Source organism: Mastigoproctus giganteus, chromosome 2 (assembly GCF_048544385.1).
Source record: "Mastigoproctus giganteus isolate SK-2022 chromosome 2, ASM4854438v1, whole genome shotgun sequence".
Classification (NCBI taxonomy): Eukaryota; Metazoa; Arthropoda; class Arachnida; order Uropygi; family Thelyphonidae; genus Mastigoproctus; species Mastigoproctus giganteus.
The window spans coordinates 209,075,785-209,099,575 of record NC_143576.1 but is presented as its reverse complement, the minus strand read 5'-3'; the positions used below and the strand labels follow the sequence as shown (position 1 = coordinate 209,099,575).

General features: G+C 36.9%; 1 protein-coding gene across 3 annotated transcripts in view; it reads right to left on the bottom strand.

Moving 5' to 3' along the window:
* Positions 1-23,791, bottom strand: part of LOC150090018 (pleckstrin homology domain-containing family G member 4B-like) — a 1,014,666-nt gene that overhangs the window by 133,444 nt on the left and 857,431 nt on the right. For all 3 annotated transcript variants that reach the window (XM_090389713.1, XM_090389714.1, XM_090389715.1), the window contains one exon: positions 21,107-21,229. In XM_090389713.1, the coding sequence (XP_090245839.1) occupies positions 21,107-21,229 (123 nt within the window). The remainder of the gene's footprint in view (positions 1-21,106; positions 21,230-23,791) is intronic.

The window sequence follows — 23,791 nt, the reverse complement described above, 5'->3', positions numbered from 1 at the left end:
TGTCCAACGAACTCCTCTCCGTAGTAGACGTCCGTTCAAGTACCCATTCTTACAGCCATCCATCGCGGACGATGCCTATGTTTAAAACTGAATGGCACCATTGGGACCGTTGACGACTGCAAAAAAGATGTCTTTTCCAATGAATTACATTTCATGCTATGCCGTGTGGGCGGTATATGAAAGGTAAGGTGACAAACTGCAGAGAGGAATCACTCCGATGTCCTGGTCCAACAGAAACAGGCAGGTGGTGGCAATGTTTTGGCATGGGTATGTTTTCCTGGAAATCTCTTGGAGCCCTCAACACCCCAAGATCACGCTCTGAATGCTACACACTATCTGTCCATTGTGGTTGATCAAGACATCCTTTCAATGTCTTCCCGGATGGTACAGGTGCGTCCTAGCAGGATAATGCGCCCTACCAAGCTACCAGTATTGTTTAAGAGTGGTTCGCCGAAAGCTAAAGTGACTTCCAGGCGCTACCTTGGCTCGCCAGATATAACCCCATATAACATCTTTGGGATTACGTGGATCGCTAGATCCGGCATTTGGGTCCTCCGCCACCGACTAAAAAAAAAAAAAAAAAAAAAAAAACCAAACTATTATTTTTAGGCCACCCGAATAATTAAATTCATCTGCCGTGTTGTGTCTTATGTCTGTTAATTGCGTGTGTTCTATGGTCAATTTGTCTGTTTTGCTGGACGAAAAACCCCTGTTTCTGGGGGGGGGAACCTTGCTATCTACGCCTGAGACCGACTAATTCAGCCATGAGAGTGGAGTAGCACACGCTCTTTGAGTATACAGGGGTTCAAGTCCAAGACTGCTAAATACGGCAGTTCTGCCAACTCGCACTGGACCAGCGTGGCAGATTATGGTTCACTTCCCTCAACATGAATTGTTCAGGAGGCTTCCATCCTGCAGTGGATTGATAATGGCTGTAACTTTTTAATGTCCGAAGAACTTAAAATAGACCTAACTATGCTTTCAATGCGGGCGTGGAACTCAAATAGAACTCAATGTGTTCAATACGTTTCAATGTATTTTGGGCATTCGCCGGTCTTACCTTCACCATTCTGAAGAGATTCAAGGTATTCAAATAAGCGCAAATGAACAAAGTTGGTAAAATCGATAACATGTAAAGAGGTATTTTCCAATGTATCCCCTCGTTTTTGGGCACAGATGAAACCAGAAACAAAGGCAAAGAAAAAACTAATCCAAACGTGACAAAGGAAATTGAAAAATCAGCTCATCAACTGTAGATCTTTCTTATTTAGAACCTAAGCGGTGATATTTTTCGAACCCATTTGATGTAGATAAACATTGTTCATATTCATTTCCGAAAGAAAAACTGGTAACTCGGTTGAATGCTAAAAAACTATATTTTATTTTTATAATGTGTTTTTTTTTTTTTTTTTTTAATAAACCAATCAGCTTCAAATGCCTCAATGTTATTGTTTCACAGATAAAGAACTTCTTAACAGCTCCCCCAAACTCTGGGTCCCTAAGCAATCGCTTATCCAGCTTACATTCAAATCCACCACTGACCACCAATAACCGTTCAATCATGAAACTTAACGTAAAATATGAGCCCCCCCGCCCCTCTATCTTAGTATTGAGGATAGAGGGGGGGGCTCTATTACCTTGAACGGATGTGGATTGAGGCAACCACGCAATTTCCGGTGCTTTATATTCCCTACCAAGCGGCTGTAAATAGAAAGACAAACTGAATGCATACTTGCATAATTTTTAAATTTCGCAATCGTAAGTTAATCTTAAATTTGTGGGGGGGGGGGGAATGATCATAAAAAGTTATACATTTATTTATTACTATCGTTCTTGTTTTATGAATTTTTGATGCGTCGACTATTTTGATCATAGTGCGCTGCTGATTCATATGGTTTATCGTGTATTATGCCTATACAAGTAAATGTACACAGATCGATTTATACGTTGTGAGGATTGAAAATTTCAAAGCTGCTGTATTACCTTATAAAGTACTCTATAAAAAATTTAAAACAATAATGAGCCGTTTTCAGTCACAGTTCTTGGAACCGATTTATACCTCTACTGTATCAAGATACATTACGTCTATTTCCTGTGCATCTAAGGGCTCTTCAATCAACAAATCACCCCATTCTCTTCAGTGTCTAACGTGTCTAGCCTCATATATGGTCTTTTACGGATTACTATTAAGTTAAATAATTACACATTTTATACATATTATTTACATTACAAAATTATCCTAATTTCTGTTGTTTAAAAATTGCGTTTCCGTATTTTCCAACTCGTCTGGAACGTAATCCCCCCTTTTCGCCATTACTTTAATTATTTGCAATTCACAGTTTGCGGTCGCGACGGTTCGCCAAATATTAAACCCTGCAATCAGAAAAAAAGATACCCTTAGTTGGGGGTTAAAAAAAAAAAAAAAAAAAAAAACCATTGAAGAGCCTTTCTCCCAGGCCTCCAAGCTGTCCCTAGATTTAAGACTGTTCTCTTCTGCTCTGTCACCGCTCCCCAAAACTGTTAAGATAACAGTTACGCACCTGATTCAATCTACAGGTTATTTTAAATTTAAAAAAAGGCTTCAATTAAAAAAAAAAAAAAACTTAAAACAGCAAGCCTATTTTGAAAATAAACAAAGCCATAAAATAACAAGCCTGTTTTGAAAATGTATTGCCTCGGTTTTATACACAGATGGATTGCCTCGTTACAAGGCCAGAGAAATTCAGAAAAAGGGTTTGGATGATATCACTAAAAGAAGATATGATCTATCTTCTTTTTTCCTTTTCAAGCTGGGTGGATGGAACCAGTCATTCAACTAGTAGTTCACAATCCCTGTAGGAGGGCACATCCAAAGAGTTCTGAAGTACCAAAATAAGTTATAGTCTTAAACTAATTATAACCCGTCTATGTAGCCGAGTGGTCAGGAGTGGGAGTGCAGTAGCACACGCTCTTTGAGTAGACCGGGTTTCAAGCCCTTGACTGCTAAATACGGTCAATCTGTCAACCCGCACTGGACTAACGTGGCAGATTATGGTCCATTTCTCTCACCATGAATCGTGGAGGAGGCTTCCATCCTGCAGAGGATTGGCTGCAGTTTAATTATAACCCGTCACAAGGTTGCGAAACACTGGCGAATTTTTGTTCACTCAAACCCATACCAAAAACTACTTCACTTCCACAAGTCAGAGTTGGGTTGGGTTGGGTTGGGTTGGGTTGGGCTGGGCTAGGCTAGGCTGATTTAGCACAAAGGCAGTTTAAGGCCACCGTGTGGTATATCATTTGTATACACTGTTTAGCTTCTACAGTTAGGGATTATCTATTTTGACGAATTAAAAATTGTGGCGTCTCAGAAGAAATGCTTTATGGTCTCCGTTTGAGACTGACTAGCACTCGGAAGAGGGGAAAAAAAAAAAAAAAAAAACCATAGAAAAGTTAGAGTTAACGGAATTCCAACCAGAAGGTTTTCCATACGAGTAAGCTGTATACGAGCAGCAAAGATTCAATTTTGAATAATAGGCTCAGCAATACTTTTAAATATTTAAAGTTTTAACAATTAGTTTTTAAATATCTATGAATATTATAAATATTCAAAGATATTTAAAAACTCGTAATGACATTATTAATAATGCAAAAAAAAGCAACATTATATGCCTTGATCACTATGAGCTATGATTGCATGCTATGATCTGATAGATCCACAGCCTATTCTTGTGCGCTGTGATCTTTTTTCCCCCTTTTCAGTTTAGTGGATGGAACTAGTCACTCAACCGACTATCTTTTAACCAGTAGTTCACGATCCCCGTAGGAGGGCATATCCAAAGAGTTCTGAAGAACCAAAATAAATTATTCTTAAACTAAGCTTATTATAATCAGTCATGAGGTTGAGGAATATTGGAGAAGATTGGTTCGCTCAAAAAAATCTCCATTATCATCATGCTCATTGCCAGTGATGTTGCACTAATTATTTTCTATACATAGTGATTTCGCGGCATAACCCTTCTTACAAATACGAAAGAATTATTATTTCAGAATGGTTTGTATATCTTGGAACGCAAATGCAAGTAATCTTTCAAGCTGGTGTCGGAAAAGAACTGACATCATTAGAATGACTTTCTTACTGATTTGGGCTATACCAGTGAAGTCTCCTTTAAATCACCTTTAAAAGAAGCGCTACGTCCTTTATATGCACCGTACACATTTTAGTGGCGTATAAGTATAACATAGAATGCTTTAATTTATCCTCTCTGAAATAAGAATGATGCATACGCTTTGTTGCACCTACTATTAGTTCTAGTTCTGCATTGATTGAACTGGAAAGATAATTATTTTTCCTTCTATTCAGCCCTCTTCCAATTACTTTCCTTCGCCTCACAGTGTTGTAAAACGTATTTTGTGGCTCTTCTTTAAATAAGAAAGATGATTTCGTATGGAAGAGTTTCTTAACAAACTTCCATTAATATGGCATCATGGATGTTTACGGTTACTATGCAAAAATCCTTAGTCATTCAGATTGTAAACTTGCAATGTCTCATTCTTTGTAAAAGGGAAGGGACACTGGCTGGTACTGTTTACAAACAACGACTTTCCACTACCAATTACAAAATATTCAGAGTATGCAAATTATCTTTATGGTTTGCACAAACCCGTGTATAATCCTTATGCAGAGGGAAAAGGCATTTGTGGTAGCAGGTGGAACACTGGTGATAGTCCGAATTTCTGAGCTCAACCCACACTAAAATATAAGGCGGATGAGTCTGTTTCCCAGACATATTCAAGGTCAGGAGCTTGAAGAAAAACGGACATACTGTATTCTAATCTGGAAGATTGTTTGTTTTTAAAAGTATTTATTACCTCCAGTGTAAGATATGCGTGTAAGAAATGAAGAAAAAAATTTAAAAAAAAAATAATAAATAAAATATTAATATAAGGAAGGTAGATAAAAAGTATTAAAAATTAATCAAATCAGTTCTCAAATTAACTTTCGATATCTCTCTCTTTCTTTTTTTGTTTTAGAAAAGTCCAGTCCAGAAAAGTTTACTTTTAGAAATAATTGCTTAAACATTCTTACCGCAACTTCCTTTTCATCTTCAGATGCCACCACTGCTTCTTGCAGAATCCCCATGACAAGCAGAAATCTAGAGACTTACTTGGGCAATGGATTTCAAAATATAAAAATTAAACAATCAATCAATAATACACTATTATGCCAATAACAGTCCAACGATGCTGAAAAAAAATTCTCCCTCCAGATGCAGCGTGTCCATCTTCATATCCGCTCTCCACGGTTGTGGTGGAACTATCTCAAACATCTTGCGGCTCACGTCTGAACATTCGTCATTTTTACCTTTCTGCCTAAACCCCGAGGTATCCTTGAAACCCACATAGCCTGTAGCGTCACTGTTCACACAATGTGTTGGCTGTCAGGCTCCCTGTATGATAGAGAGAAAGAGAGAGAGAGCTCTGACGCGCGCGCGCGTGAATTGGTAAAATGTTGCGCTGCCTGCAGGTGGTTCGTTCGTGGCCGCTCCGGTTTGGAGACCATCCACACAGCGTCCTTGCACCAATCTAGGGTGTTGCGTAGGTTAAAATTTTTCCCAGCTGTGCGTGGGCTAATAACCCCTGGTTAAGTTTGCTGTCTGTTCAGCAATTTGCAGGTGCATTTTTGAGATCCTTCTCTATCCCGACAAAACAGAGAGAGAGAGAGAGAGGCGATCAAATTTTCGTCTAAGTGCTAGGTACTAGGGAAATCATGGAAAACGTGCCCCTCCTGGAAATGTTAGGGTACATTGCCGGAAATATTAGCAGAATGACAACCCTTTCCAGCTGAAGGGCAGATGAATGTTCCTGAATATCTCGATTAACTCAGGAGAAATTAAAATATTAAGTGATTTTCTTTTGCCGTTACTTAATCGACTACTATGCATATAATCGATTATTAATCGATTACGCTCATCACTAGACTAAACACGCTTGATATTAGTTTCTATATTAGTTTTCCTTTTAATTTTTAAAGATTTTTTCTTCTTCTTTTGCTTTGTTTTTTAAGCGTGCATTTGCTTTTTATATAAAATTAATATAAAAAGAAACTATGATGAATAATATGATATTTGTGATTGCAAAATATCGCATAATGCAAATGGTCAATGCCTGAGTGATACTACAATTTTGTACTCAAAAGATTTATCTTATAATTTACTTCCTTTAACTAGTTTGGTTGTACAAATTTAAATATATATTTTTTATTATATTACAACATTATTTATTTAATTATTTTGGGGATTACGTAATTTGTTAAAAATTATGTTTTTGATTGGAATCATTAGAATCCACATTGTGGACTTGTTCAATCAACGAGTTGGAGACCTGGAGTATTAAAAAGGGGAAAAAAAAAGATGGAATAAGGGGGGGGGAAGGCAACAGAAATAAAAACTTGATAAGTCTATGTTTGTTATGGAAATAAATAGAACAGAAAGCAAAGTTCTCTCTATGTATTTTTCTTTTGAACCACTTTTAACTGTGAAAACAAACCTGCAAAAGATAATTTTAGACAGAAACTGTAACGTATGTATAGAATAATAATCTTTTTATAATCCAACAAGTAAGTTTATCAAAAGGGCGATCCTTACGGTTTATTGTAAACCTTTCTAGCTGTCTGTACACACACAAGACTGATTAAAATTTAAATAACTTTAAAAAAAAAAAAAAGCATTTTCTAAATTAGTCAAATTCGCTATTTTTGGGATACTATTTCAATATAACAATTAAGAATTATTGATGAGGATTAACAGGCAAATAATATTGAAAGCACTCTTTATTTCTACGAGATCTACGAAAATGTTGCCTAAAATTCGCTTGCATCTTATGGTTCGCAGGTATATTAGGTGCATGCAGTGATAAAAAGTTTTTTTTTTTTTTTCTTCTCCATATCAGACTACACTGTTGCTGTGTAGTTTATCCTACTGAAGTCTCACTAAAACTCGTCATTGGTTGCCAACAAAAAGATCAATAAAACCCTACTTCTCTCTAGAAACCGAAGTCTTTTAAGAAATATGGGATCAGCAATGTCCTTGATTTGATGGTACTAAAGACGACAAACTCTGAAGAAATTTAAGTTCAAACCACTATAACATGGACATGGAGACTGAGTTTTTCAGATTCTACTAGTAGTAAATTCATTCTATACTGACATTTAGTTTCGGAAGCACCAGTGAATTTGTTTCAGATATAAACCATAAAATATTTTTCATTAAAATTCGCCCTATAATACTTAGGTACATCTTATAGTCAGGAAAATACGGTACTTAAAAATAATTTTCAAAGCTTAAGGGAGCGGTTTAGCAGTACGTAGATATCTACCCACAATTAAAAGCTATTTTAATTGTGGGTAGATATCTAAAATATTTTGCCACAGCGAGGCAAAATATGAATATTTTTCAGTATTTTGCTCTTAATCAGCAATATTGTATGGATTTTAAACTTAAATATCATCTTCACATTATCAAGAAAATTTACTAAATACCTCCCTCCCTTTGTTTTCCATAATTTTTTAAAATATTTCCTACGCATTTTCTTATTAAAATCAAATTCCTAATTTTAATCCATTTAATTCGTTTACATGGATTTTGGCTATACACGAAGTAATACCCCATTCATAAGAGGACAGAAAAAGTGCCACAATCAGCCTAGTACCCACAGCTCTTAAGACCACACAATGTAACCTTACTGCAAGAATAATTATGTTAAGGGGTTAAGTGTCTGAGATAGCGCTTTCTGTGCTTATTTAATTAACTATAAAAGGGAAAAGGTAACCTAAATTCAGATCCAATTATAACTATAATGAAACTTTAAACACGATCTCTTTATACTAAGAATTCCAGGGACACGTATACTATGGACAGGTCTCTAGAGTGCACAGACTAATGCTAAGATGGAAGACAATTTCTAAATAACATAACATTTTTCTGTACTGTAATAATTAGTAAGATTCTCTGGGTTTGCGTTAGGTTTGCGCGATTGATGATATAATCCAGATGGGGAGGTACACCCTGTGTGCATGCAAAAGCACAATACCAGTGTAATAAAATTTCCATTCAATTTACATAAAAATCAATAAGATTACAATGTTATTTCTGGTCCAGTCAGTGAGAGCTGAAAAATTCTGTTGCACACTAGACCTAGTCATTCCAATGCCAGATGCCAATTAATGATAACATTACCTGAGGGTATGAAAGGTGAAGGTATATAGAAAAAAGGTAATGGAAAAAATCGCCAGAAGGAAGAGAAACAGTACTAGAGAAAACAAAGAATTAAGATATCATAAGAAACATGACTATCAAGGCTTTGGGGGGGGGGATTATGGGTAGAAAGGAAATTTGATCGTTCGCGCACTGTGTGGCAATAGTACTGGTGTTGTGTGTACCAGATGAGTTGAATGACTATAGTTAACGGTAGGCAGTGCGTCAGGTTAATGAATTCGTAGTGTCATTAGAATGTAAAGAAATTAAGGAACAAATATTGATTTTTGCCTTTGGTCAAAGAGCAATCAACTACTGGAATAAATCACGTAGCCTTGTAAAATTAGAAACTTTATGTAAATAAAGTCTCTAATTTCTCTAAATAATTGGATGAGGTAGATGAAATATAAACTAAGGAGACATTGTATTTTATTTTTATTTTATTATTATTTTTTTTTTCTTACGGTAGTACTGCCATTACACCAGCTTTGCTTTCTTGTAAGTGGTTCTGCCATTTTAATACTAATACCATCGAAACAGCTGCCAGTGAGGTAAACAGCATCGTGGGTAACCATCTTTACTCTTCGGGAGAATCCACCTGATCAGTTTTTCGGAGACTTTCCGATTTTCCGCTATGCCACTTCACTTTGGGGAAATGCTATTTATATGCTCTACTTTCTATTTAATTATATAGTGCAATGTCAAAGAAACTTGTGGAAACTACGAGGTTGGCCACAGCGTGTGGAAGACATGTTGAAAAGGCTTTTGTCCATTCTATAACATAAATTCTCCTTCTGCTCAATATGTACTATCCTACGAAAAGTATTTAGACACCACTATTGCAGAAGAAAGAACTGATTTTGTTAATGGCAACACTGATCCTTCTTGGAAGTATTCAGAATGGATAGCAGCCAGCTGGAATTCCGTTTACTTTGACTTTGATACAATCGCAGAAGTCCATTGTGAACTATACTAGCCTGTTCGGCCATTCTTACAGGAAACGAATGATTGGCACTGACCACTAAAAAATTTAGTCCGGCAATGTTGAAATAGTGTTTTCGGCGATGAGGAGACAATAGATCGAAATTTGTACGTTCATGATTTTTCAACTATCAAGGTTAAAAAGATTTATGTGACAGTTACTAAATAAATAATGTTTTAAATTCTTTTAATCTTATAAAAGAGATGGGATCTGGGAAAAACTTACAGAAAAAAACTAAAAAACTGACCACTGTTCTTTCATACGTGTGAAAAAGGGTTCAATTCCATGTGGATGGGGAAAATTCATATGGACTATTTTCACATCTTCATCTAGGAGGTTTTTTGTACGTCGGTTTCAACACTCTCTTTTCGTGGTCTTAGCTGCTTATTCTGAAAAGCCCAACCATTAAAGATTTATCGACTTTTTTTTTATAAGTATGCTTGCGTGCTTATAATACTAAACCGATAGACATTGTGGCAAAAAAGTAATGAGACTGAATATAAAAAACACATATATCTAAAGCGAGTATCGCTCCGGGAGAGGGCGTTACAGAAGCACAGAAATTAGGAGGTTTTTTGTACGGCGGTTCTTTGTACATTGTGTCTGCCATCACCGTCAGAAACAACTCATCAACGTCAAGTTTTGTGTAAAGCTGAGGAAAAGTCCTACTAAAACACACGAAATGTTACGAACAGCGTATGCGAATGTCTCTGTCCCAAGTACAAACATCTCGATGGTTAAAAGAGGATATAACAGACGATTCTCAAAGTGGACGACCAAAAACGTCCTGCAGCTCCGAACTAGTGAACAACGTGCACAATTAGTGGCAAGTGACCGCCGATTAACGCTGAGAATGATAGCAAGTGAATAAAGAAGCAATAAGGTCCATGATCACTACAGACTTGGGAAAAAGAAAAATTTGCTCGAAGATTATTTAAATGATGAGGAAACACTCAGATGATTTCAAAGATTTTATTCAAACATCTGAGAGTAAACATGGTTGCTTAAACAGCATTTTACTGGAGATAAGAGTTGATGCTTCCATTTGGTTCTGAGACCAAATCGTGATGCTTCCAGTATGATGCTTCTTCAAAACCATGCTGATCGAATTTTCCGATCTCAAAGGGATAATTCAACATTGGAATTGAAACGTTTGTGTTTGTTGGCGAGAAAAAAGTGTGTGCGGCCAGATTTGGAAGAGTCCGCTTACTGACTGCTGTATGACAATGTGCCTTCTTGCACAGCGATAAACGTGCAGACGTTTCTGGCTCTCAAGTACGTTGCAATGTTCAACCATCCTCATTCCCTGACCTGGCCCTAACAGACTTTTATCTGTTTTCCAAGTTGAAATTGAGAGTGAAAGGACGCCGATTTGATAGTGGTTATGACATTCAGAAGAACTAAATACCATCACATCAGACGAGTTTTCCAGTCTTTCCAAAGCTTGTAAGAAGTGTATTTGGGAACTATTTTGCCGTACAGTGTATGTATAGACCAAGATGCAGTCATTTGCATAAGTTTATCGATTCACAGATAAAATGATTCATCGCGGCAGCCGATATAAATTAGACATTTCGAATCAAATCGTTTTTAACTTGCATCATTCAACAGTTGATAATCATGAAAATACTGTTGTTAATTTTACCATTGATATTTTTTAACAGCCATTCAACAAATAATAAGAATGGTTAAGGAAATATGAGATAATAGCTTTAATCCTTGTCGAATCCATTTATGGCACAGTGTACTCTCGTGTAGAACAGCTACTTTGGACGTGCGCTGTTAGGCAAGACGCTCGTACTGTCTTAAGAGATTTTATGTTAATTTATCTTTCGTCTTTCACGGCCGGCAATAAAAAATTTATTACTGCAACAGAATGGTGACTGCATTCCTAACGAGTGCCAGCAGCATTGACATTGCACGTTCCACAATATTATGCTTGCTACAGTAAAATGTCAACAGCAGTTTTGAGACTACATATTATAAGCATTAATCGGTGGGCAGCTGGCCTGCCTTACAGGAGGCGGGTTACCGGTTATAATGATGTAATGATATATTTCCAGAAGTACATATCAAAGGGGAGCGTTCGAAGCATTCAGGCTTTCTTCTGAAGGTAAATTATAGGGTCATTGGCATCGGTTATGAGTAGACTTAAGGTGAAATGGTACACAACTTCCAATCGATGTTCATTTACCACCACCATATCTAGAATTACTTATTTTTATGGTAACAGACAGTTAATTATCGGTTTCACGTTTCTGCTCTTTTTTTTTTAACAGCTCAAAGAAATCAATAAAAAGATTTAAGTCATCCTGCATTCAAGGAGGTCATTTAAAGTTTTCTTTCGATTAGTAAAATTGCTAAAAAAAAAAAAAAAAAAAAAAGCATGCCCGATAAAAAAAATAAATAGAAGAGATATTCTAAGAGTGAAAGTAATAAGAAACGCTAAGGTAAGACTCAGTCGAATTTGAATAAATACTGTATATCAAGCCTGCACATACATTAAAAACCGAAACCGACTTAGAAAATCGCCAAGTACGTGTGTGGGGCGTCTTATGATTCAATAAAATAAAATAAAATAATAAATAAAAATAAATAAAATACATAAATAAATATAAAAAAAATACATAAATAAATAAAATTGAAAGTTTTTCAGAATTACATATCCAATATACGAGGTGTGGCACTAAAGTTCCCAGACTGGTGCAATAAAAAGAACACAAAGAAAAGAAGCTCAAAAATGGTTTTATTTTTATTTGAAGTAATCATCACCTGATTGAATGCACTTACTACACCGTTCTAAAAGTTTCTGAAAAGAATAAGCGAAGGAGTACAAAGAGATGATGTTCTCTCTATGTCATCAACATCTTGCAATCTCTTTCCTTCTAGGTCACTTTTCACCTTGGGAAAAAAAAGGAATGGTGCTAGATCAGAAGAGTAGGACAGATGGTTGATCTGAAAAAACAAGACGGCACCATGTTTCGTCAGAAATTCTTCACAACAAGTGTGGAATGGGCAGAAGCACTGTCATACAATAAGAACCAGCGGCCTTTCCGTCGAAATTGCTACCTCGCTTGGGAAGTGCTCTTCAATAGTCTTCGAAGCAGCTGTAGAATGCAGCAATGACTCCCTTCCCTTCAGATAAAAATTCCTTGTGAATCACACCGTTTGTCGAAAAACATGTTCAACACATCTTGATCCTGAACAAAATTTTTGTGCCTTGGTGATGATTTTGAAGTCCACTGCATGCTCTAATGCTTCGTCTCTGGATCGATCGTACTGAAACACCCGACACTTATCTCCAGTGACAATACAGTCGAGGAAATTAGGACTGTCTTGACAGGTCTGGATGAAGTCTTCGCACGATGGTACTCTTCATTGCTTCTGCTCATCCGTGAGGCTGTGCGGCACAAAATTTCCAGAGTTTCCTTTTCCCTAAATCTCCATGCAGAATTTGACGACATCTCCGTAAAAGGTAAACCGCAGCCATTATCAATCCACTGCAGGATGGAAGCCTCCTCAAAGATTCACGTTGAGGGAATGGGCCATAATCTGCCACGCTGGTCCAGTGCGGGTTGGCAGAACGACCGTATTTAGCAGTCAGGAGTTTGAATCCCGGTCTACTCAAAGAGCGTGTGCTACTGCACTCCCACTCCTGACCACTCGGCTACGCAGGCCTCTCCGTAAATGAATACGGACGTCTCCGTATTCATATCCAATTCATCAGCCACCATTCTGAAGGTCAAGCGATGATCTCTTGTCACAATTTCCCAAACTTTTACAACTCTGTCCTCATTTCGAGAGGTTGAAGGATCCCACTTCTTGGGTCATTGCGAACATCCTCACTTCTGGACAATCTCTGTACCACTATCTATTGGAGGAAGTTTGAACTACAACATACCACTTCCGTTTATTTTCAAACTCATCGAAGTGACCGCAACAGACTAGTCTGAAACTTTAATCCCAGACCTCGTATAACCATAAATAATTTGAAATGAAGAATGTATACCTCATTGCGCAGGTACAATATGTATAAGAATACTTGCTCTGCTTTAAATAAAAAACTCGTTATTTATTACATTGGCTTGACAAGATAGAGTGACTGAATAAATACATACTAATGAAACTAAAAAGCAGTGCAACTAATAAAACATAAATGTATGTTTTATTTGTTTTATTTAGTATTTAGTTTTAATGTAAATGTATCTTGCCAAACCCATTAAATAATTACTTTTTTAATAATAATTAATTAAATAATTAGTTTTTATTTAACTTAGAACACGTATGTATATAAAACTACAAATATAAATATAATATATACATGAAACCATCACATACAAAATATAAATATAAAAAATAAAATACAGTATAAATAAAAATATAAATCTTAGGTTAAAGAAATTAAAGGACGCAAGCGTAGAGTTCCGTACGACATTCAACTTTTCTTAACTTTATTTCCTGGTTACCCATAATTCATTCCTTAAGAGTATCATAATTCACACCTTATAAACGCTACACTGCAAGCACATTTATTTCCATACGGTTGTACTAAAACCATCATTCTGTACATAGCTAAAATAAAAGCAAAATTTGCATAAAAAGGCATCATTATACAACATCACACATTGTGAATCCCTTCAAAACGACTTTCCCCACTCATAAACCCTCGAATCATTTGCGCTTCCTCAGAAGGGAAGTACTGTATACTGCGGTTTATTCTCACTTGAATGCCACCAACCAGAGGGCACCATTTCGGATGCGCCTGAGGTGGTAGCACTCAACTGCCAATAGATAGATACAATTCCCTTTTGGGGAAGTGATGTTTGTTCGAATGCGTGCGTAAGGCACTTCGTTGTGAATAGATTCATAATGTGAGATGTTGCATAATGATGGCACTTGTGCATTAACTATAAATTTTGCGTAGTGCGAAGCTTTGTTCTTAAATTATAGCATATTTGCTTCACTTTTATTTGGTACTTACCAATCTTACTTCCTTCATGGCAAGCGACATCGAGAACTGTGATCAAGTATTTCTAAGCCTAGCGTTAACTAGACAATTAAAAGGAAACCATGTATTTGAATTTCACTTCACACCGGCGAGGGTCTTTTCAAGGGAGGATACCTTTTTTTTTTTTTTTTTTTTAAAGAAAATCGTTATACTCCTTTACATCACTTTCATAAAGAGAATATTGAACGATTTGATTTAAGACAAAACTCATTTGGTGGGATTAAACGTTAATTATCTAGAACCAGAAAAATTAACTTACTTTTCAGCTTTCACTTATTTTACTAATTATAACAATGCTTGGCTTTCTTTGCCTCTGAGTTAATTAATGTAAATACTTAATGTTAATTAATGTAAACGTGTTGGAGAAAATATTACCACTTTTAACATAAAATATAATCGATGTAGAGCAAGCCATTTCAAAAGTTAATTAATCTGAACATAATGAAACAAATCTGAATGACATACCATGAATCATTCGAAATAAGAACACTATTTAAATATTTCTAGAATAAAAGTAAAAACTAATTAATAATATTAACCTACATTTCTACGCGAAGTAACTTTTTTGATGGATACCTTGCAAGACGTGTTACGTTTACATCCAAGAAAGAAATTGTTAATATTTTTTTATATTGATTAATTATTTGTTTAATTAATGTTTGATAATTTTGTCAAAAATTATGATACACCAAAATATTATTTGTTACCCTTTGCATTATTAAGTAAGTTCCAGCAAATTCTTACATTAAATGTAACACAATTCATAACGAATTCAATTTTTCATATTTATTGTAATCGTTTAACTAAATCACAATACTGATTTAGTGTATATAGAGTGCATAGTGTTTGGGGGAGGGGACGCCACCTCCATAAGTACTCTTGTGAAGTATACAGTACCCTGTAAAAGCCAGACAAAAGTATTGTGGAAAAGTATTATGTTGGGTTCTGTTGTTGTGGTCTGGCTTTTGGCCGCAGGACCCCTAATGGGATCCCATGTTGCCCGTACACACCGCTAGGAGGTAAGCCAGGCTGCCCATTATTTTCTGGCAGGTCCAGTCAATGCGTATATACCGTCCATTATGTCCACCTACCTGTCCTCTTGCGGCCAGCACCGCCGCCACACAGCGAGGCATGGACTTTATAACGCCTCTGAATGTTGCAGGAGGCATGTTGTACCACGTTGCCAGGATTGTGTCTCGTAGATCAGTGTTAGTCCGTAGGGGAGAGTTCTAAATGTCGGGTGGAGAGTTCCATGTAATTCCAGAGATGTTTCAAAGGATTCATATCCGGCGGCCAAGGTTGCAAGTCACTTTCGTGTTCGGCGAACCACTCTCGAACATTACCGGTAACAGGGCGCATTATCCATTTCTTAAGATCACAGTTCTCGATGTCGCTTATCAGTAAGTAAGGAGTAGTTAAGTACCAAATAAAAGTGAAGCGAGTTTTGTCTGGAACAACCTGTGCTATCTGATCAGCCACAATGGATAGGTAGTTTTTAGCATTCAGAATGCGCTCTAGGATTATGAGAGCTCCAAGAGATTCCCAGGAAAACATCCTCCATGCCAAAACACTGTCGCTACTTGCCTGGTTCTGTTGGTCCAGAACATCGTAGTGATTTCTCTCTGCAGTTTTTCGCCTTACCCTCCATCTACTGTCCACATGGCATAACAGGAAACATAATTCATTACGTTTCCTGTTATGCTATGTGAACAATCACGTTTCCTGTTATGCCATGTGGACGTGATTCATCAGAACGTTTTTCCAGTTGTCAATGGTCCAATGACCATTCAGATGCAAATATTAGGCATCGTTGGCGACGGATGGCCATCAGCATAGGTACCTTGACCGTGCACCTTCTCCGGGAGGTCCATACGCAGTAGGATGCATTATACAGTGGTTTTGGAAACGCCCCCGGTCATACCCTGGTTAAAGTCCATGGTCAGCTGTTCCACTGTTTTCCGTCTGTCGGCTCTCACAAGGCGGAGAAACTTACGTTTACCACGACCTTCACTGGACACCAGTCATTGGGCCGACAACTGCTGCTCTGTCCACTGCCTGTTCACTCTTGGAATACCTTAACTACAGCACTCCGTGAACATCCCACAAGATTCGCAGTTTCCGTAATACTGCCACTCTTCAATCATTCTTTTTCAAAGCCTGTCAGATCATGTCACTTGCCCATGTCGATCAAGCACTTCGTATGGACCGCATGCAGCGAACCTACAGTATTATATTTATCGGTTCTCAGCACGACATGTGCTACCAGGCGAGAAGAACAGATGACTGCTAAGACAAAACACGGAGGTTGTCATTTTTGACTGATCAGTGTACTTCTTAAGGTAAGAATTACGTGTGATTTTTCTTGTAAATATTTTAAAATCAGATGAATTTTCATGATTAATATTTGTACAACCTATATTAATTAAGCACTGTTATGGTAACTACCATAAAACAATGAGGTTGTAAACTTGTAAACTCCAGTTGCATGAAATATAAAAGGAGACGTTATTCTTAGTTAATCTAATGAATATGTTTTGCATTCCCTTTTTCTCCATCGTTTTATCTTTTTTTTTAATTACACAATTAAATCAAATCGGGATGGAGGATGGTAAATCCCCCTTCCCTCTAAAAGCAACTTAGTGCTCTTTTAAAAGCATTTCTTGCATAAAATTTCTAATAATAATTTTCTCTGTTATTTGATACATATTTGATATTTCAAATATGTATATAATCATAGGCACGATTATCAAAAAGGCATGCAACCCTGTCATTTAAAGCTATAGTAACTTTTTACCATGTATATTGTGTTTTATACTTATTGTATTTCTTGGATAACATTTCAACATACACAATTACAAAAGATGCTGGAATGAGCATCGTTTTCTTTACCATATGCATTAGCAATTTCATCTTGTTTGAGGAGAAGCGGAGAACAGTTGTCTGAGTTATGTTGAAAATACATTTATTAATAGGATATACACTATGTCAACAAAAGCAATAAGACCCCAAGCGCCATCCAAATAATTGCCTATAAACACAATTGTAATATGACGCAGGCTGACTTTTAGCCTTCAGTATAAATAGGTAGACAAACAAAGCGGAAAACTTTCCATCAAATTTTGTAAATTTTCAGTAGTAACATTTCGTCATTCCTCAAGTAGGAAATCTTTTAACAGCTTGTCAAGTCAGCCTCCGCGGTCGGTTTTGTACGCCTTTCCAATTCATCGTAGAGATGCTGAACTGAATTAAGATAGGGTCTCTGAGCCTGTTATTCCAGCGGCAAGCCCAATGATCTCAATGGAGCCTTGAGGACACCTTTTTTTGGAACTTTTCTGGAACTTTGTTCTGCAAGGTTGGACCATTTTTCTGGAACTTGGTTCTGCAAGGTTAGATTACCCGAACCTTTGACAACGTGAAGATCATGGCATATGCGGATGATTTGACAGTCCTTGTTGGTGGCAATTCAAGATCTTCTCTTGAAATATTCGCTGAGAAAGTTCTATCTGATCTTCAACAATGGACAGTCGAAAATAAGTTAAAAATTAGTTCTACCAAGACAAAAATTATGATCCTTGGCTCTAAATTGGACGTTCGTCGACTACCAAGAGTTAAAATAAACAATAGACAAATACCGGCAAATAACGGAAATTAAACTTTTGGGAATAACTATTGACAGCAAGTTAAATTTTCTCCCTCATTTATCCAATCTGTGAATTAAGATCAGAAATTTCACCGGCGCTCTTGTCAGAGTTTCTAGAACTGAGTGGGGTCTTTCTAGAAGATGTTTAAGAATTTACTATAACTCTGTGTTTCTCCCTATGGTTGCCTATGCTTCTGGCGCTTGGTTCCATAGGGTGCGGACTGTACAATTTCAATCAAAATTGATGTCAATCCAGAGTACAATGTTATTTTGTATTTTGAAGATTTGTCGAACAGTTTAACACCTGCTTTGCAGGTTTTAGCTGGGACATTACCACTCGATCTCTACGTAATTTTCAGAGGCTTATGTTATCGCTCGAAACGTCAGATTCCCACTCAGATCCTTGGAATTTCTATTAATACTCAAGTCGATGTTAAAGCTGAACGACAAAGAATTTGGCAAGAGTTGATCAATTTGTGGCAGAGTAGGTGGGATGGCACAACACGTAAGTTTTTTCCTGAAGTTGACTCTCTTATGGATAAAAAATCTACAATCTGGTTTAGCCTTGACTTGTTTACCCCCTATTTGATATCAGGACATGGATCATTAAATAAGAAACTGTTTAAATTTTGCTTGTCTACTACGGAACTCTGTCATTGTGGCGGTGTGGAAGATTGGCAGCACGTGTTGTACTCTTGTCCCTCATACAATGAATTTCGAGTAATTCTGCAGAATGCAATTCCCAACTTTTCATCAGGATTGGAACCTAATTTTGTATCAAATGCCAAGAGTTACCGCGCCCTTCAGGATTTTGCTAAGGCAACCTTCAATAAAGGGCTTGCAATCCTTTCTGAAATGACTGCACATGCGAATGTTTCAAATTCAGCTCAAGACTCTTCACCTTCACTGCAATGACGTCCATTTTCTCAACAAGATCTACAATTCTGGACTTGTGCTCTGTGTGTTGTGTTTTTTTTTTTTTTAGAAACTCTACAAGTGTCCTACAACTACAACTCAATTAGGCGATGAAAATTCCTTTGCTCGGATGGCTGTTAACTGACTGTGACTTTGTTATTGGTGATTGACTGTGACTTTGCTACTAATGACTGCAGGACTTACTGGATTTAACCTCAACTGTTTATAAGGTTTGTGACTGCTTCTGGGCTAAAATGCTTGTGTAAAGTTTTGTCGGTTGAATGGTACTGTTATCCTTAATTATTTTCTTTGACCTTGTTTTTTTTAAATTTATGTTAATATGCAAAAAATTACTTGCATTGTTTACTTTGAAACCTCAAAGTATCATCTGTGTTTACCTCAATCTGCTGAGGTTATCTTGTGTACAGTATTTAATTTTTGTATAGTTGTATAAGTTCCTTTTTTTTTTTTCTTTTTTTTTTTTTTTTTTTACTATTTTTAGCTCGTACTTTGTTGGGCTCTTGGCGTCCCTCTCTTCTGTTGCCGCCGGTTGGTTGCCCCTGGTCTACCTTCCCGTGGTGGTGGCGCGTTTTTGACCTGCTGATTCCAGGTAGCCAAACAGCCAGTTCACTTCTGGCCATTTCTGCAGAATCCTCTAATTTAAAAGTGAAACGAGGCGGAGATGAACTAACGTTCCAGATGCCGCCCAAGACAAATACATACATACACACATACATACAAGCCCAATGATCTCTTCAAACCAGGTCACCATGTATTACAATTTATGTCCAGCTACTAAAACGTATATTGGCCCTTCCATCAGTAAAATTCGAACAGTGCAGGAAGTGCAGCATTGTCTACAATATCATGGTAAAACAATTCGTTTATTGAACCCCTAATTTTTGTAGATACTCAGCCCAAAAAACACCAGGGTAAGTAAAGTAAATTGCAGCCATTATCAACCCACTGCAGGATGGAAGCCTCCTCAACAATTCATGCTGAGGGAAATGGACCATAATCTGCCACGCTGGTCCAGTACGGGTTGGCAGATCGACCGTATTTAGCAGTCAGGGGCTTGAACCCCGGTCTACTCAAAGAGCATGTGCCGCTGCACTCCCGCTCCTGACCATCGGCTACGGAGGCCTTTGCTAAACACCAGGGACCCAACCCCCAAAATTAAAATAATCCAACATCATCATGCTTCCACTGTAAATACCACTGTATTTACCATTTTCATAAGTCAACTAAGAAAATGAATAATACTGTATTGTACCAACTTGGGGGTATTGAGAGCGCCCATCACAAACTTTATCCTAAACGTCATATTGTCTCAGCTTCTGCGCATACAAAGCAGCCAATGTGAGAAGCATTGGTACCAATCCTTAAACTCGAAGCTACCGTAGCGGCATGTAATTTAAATTTAGCCCATCGAAATCTCATTGGCTACTTCGCGTTTGAATTCGGTGAGCACGGCTTCACCTCGCTTGAAACTATACGCGATGCATCCCGCAATTAAATTTATATCCATCTATTACAGTATAACATCCTCAACATCACTGGCATAGTTGTACTTTACATATCGTGTGGATATACCAGTATTTCTGATAACAGTGTATATTGTTGAAACTTTTATGTAAAGTGTATCTGAATATATAGTTTTTTTGTTTTAAACTCTCCTTGTCTACATCACTTTGAACGCAATTTCGAAAATACTGCCGAAGATGCAGAATTACTTTCGTTTAAAGCGCCTTTAGTTCATGAATAACTTGACAGATAAATTGGAGTCTCCCAAATTTTTGTGGTCTTTTCTGTACTTCCATGTGATAATTCACATTGACGAGAAAGCGTTCTCAGCGATTTCCTTGGGGACATACTATGCGGGCATTATTCTAACAGTTTCTTTACTTACCTCTGAATGTCGGAGAATGCTTTCTTATCATGACATTACTGTCTCGTGGAAACGATCAATAAGACATTGTATTATTGATTAAAGCGGACCAGAAAAAGTTGTAAATGAAAGCCTAAAGGCATTCTGGAATCAAAATATGAACATGCTATAAAGCAATGTTCAATAACACACGTTGTGAAGAAGTTATCTTTGCTCTTCGACATATAACACACAAATGACGCAGACTGTGGACTTCTTGAGGTCATGTACGCAACTTTTTATCCATAAAGTTGCCCTCAATTCATAAATATTTAGTGATAATTTGGAGAAGTATTTTAGTAATTATTATAGGTTGCGCGACTTTTTTGCTCACGCTGTACTTTTCACAACTAGGAAATACAACCCAAAAACTCCTTTTCATTTATGCAAAGGGACTTACCATTGCCAGAAAGTAAAACTTCTCAAACTCTTGTTCCTGATCTTTAATTCCACCCAGCGTATCAGCTACAGCTTGGTGTTTACCTAGCGTTTCTTCTCCTTTTCGACACAGCCACGACAACACCTGTAAAAACATTACTGCCATTAACTGATAATGGTTGACTGATTCCACTGGCTTCCTAAAATATATCCAATATAATTAAATACAGCAAGCGGAAATTAATAGATTCAAATAAAACTTAAAGTCAAATGCAAGATACAGTAGACTGTGGAAATAATGGCACCCCAAATAACAGAACATTCAAGCTAACGGCACATTGAGATCGGATGTTTACATACAGCTTTTCTAGAGATGTGGAAATATTAAGTTCTTACATATATAAAATGTTTAACGTTTTGTGTAAAATTATACTGTTTTTCAATTAGGAATTCAAGCCTAGAACAGCAACAGTGAAAAGTTTCAACAATTTACTAGGAAAAGCAATCTTCATATGAAAACCTCTCACGATATCCAATAACAAATGTCTGTTGATTCCTTAAAAGACATCGAATTTTCATTTTTATTTTACTTGAATATATTTAAATTACATTTGTTAGATTTTTATGCTTACGCAACGTAATTACCTCGTCTGCCATCTACATGACTATGAATCTCTCTCTCTCATCGTTTTACAAGGAGCCTATACTATGGTATCCTTTTTGCAATGTAATTGTTACAATTCCCACTGTAACTTCCGCAACTCCCCCCTCTTTCTCTATTTCTATATCATTATTATTTACTCTATACTTTATTATCAGCTCTTTATTACCATAAATTAATATTAGCTATACAGTGCAGGAGAGTCAACTGCATCAATCCAGTTCGCCTTTGCATTTCATAAAGCTGTCGGCCTCAAGTACCCATGGAGGAAACTTATTCTAATGACCAAGAACTCCTGGCTAAAGGAAAACTTTCTACAATCCAGCCCATAAATCTTCCTCCTTACCTTGAATTTATGCTTATTTAATAAAGAGAAAATTTAATCTACAGCCACTATTATTATTTCCTCTCCGTCTTATAAATCTCAACCAGATCCTCCCTAAAATACCTAGTTACCAAATTCTACATGTAGTCCAAATATTCGAAGTCTCTTCTTGTTTGGTAGTCATTCCGTCTTTTGCCATTTCCACCAGAAGATCTTTGTTTTAGGTGTGGCTTCCATACGTGGATAAAATATTCCAAGTGCGGTCTCACAATTTCTTTTTATAGTGGAACTATAACTACCCAATTCTACAAGCATTGCTCGATAAATCATCGACAGGACGCAATGGGCAATTTCGAATTTCGTCTGCTTTTATAGTAACAACTAAATCCCTTTTTTCATTACTGTTTCGTCTTGTTGCCTCTACTTGATTCATCTCTCCAAGTGTTTACGTTATTTTTGAGCTGTTATTTCCCAAGTTATAACCTCGCATTTTCCAAATTAATATAGACCATAGCTTAATTACCCAAAGTGGAAAAGTGGTAATTACCCATTTCCCCGATATTAACATCATGTGTAAATTTATTTTGATATCACATCCTCTATATCTTTATCAATGGCATTTAAGAATAGGATCGGTCCTAGCAACACCATCTGACGAAACCCACTTCTAACCCTAACCTATTCTGATGACTATTCATTAATTAGAATCCTTTGCCTCCTGTAGTTACCCGATTCGTTCTCAGAACCACTTTTATGAACTGGCGATACATTGGTGACCCTTCAATCCAAAGGAATTGCCCTCAAGTCCAGTGCAGTTGCATATTATATCTTTCAATTTCTTATTTTTATGATGGTATGATGCGCACCTTTCCACTTGCCTCAAAATAACTAGATATATGCTATGTATGCCAGGAGCCATCATGGCTCACAGGTTCAAAAGTTTTACTAGTAAACAACCCTCTATAATTTTCATATCGTTGGTTTGACAGTGTCCTGATTCAATAATCTAGTTCATCTCAAAAGATCAATGAGTAGTACCCATTCAATTTTATACCACTACTCATATTTTACATATATTTTACACATATTTTCTCTCTGTTGCTTACCCAAATTAAAATTTCTTAAATGCATGTAAAAAATCTTTACTGACGTGGTTTTTAAAATGATAGTAGATAGTTTATTTATATGGCACTCCGCTTTTGTCTTCTGAAAGGTTATTGACCCCTGTACCAGAAAGTGATTTCATGCTATGTAGAAATTCGTATCCTTTTCAGAAGTGAAACTTCTAAATGTTTTTACTTTAAATGAGATCATGGCAGCGTTGTCAGTTAAATAAGAGTATCCTCCATTTACGTATGTGACCTCTTAAGTATCAGAATTATGTACATGTATTTTGAAATGTCGTCACTGGGATAAAAAAAATGTCGACTTCGTGTCCACTGTTCGGGGGGAGGGGGGGGGAGACGCGTGATTATGTACTTCGGAAGTTCTCGGAACAATAAGTGACTGTTTTTTTTTTTTTTTCATTTCTTTCTTTCTTTTTTATTATACGGCTACTAAAGAATTCAACTAAGGCACTATCCATGACCTAATATGTAAGGGCAACACACAACTACATCATTACAACTTCCCATATATCATTCACAGACATATTTTCCAGCGCGATTTCGTCTGAAGTTCCCAGAGTAGTCTCATTGTCTGCACTCTAAACTGTTGCCCAA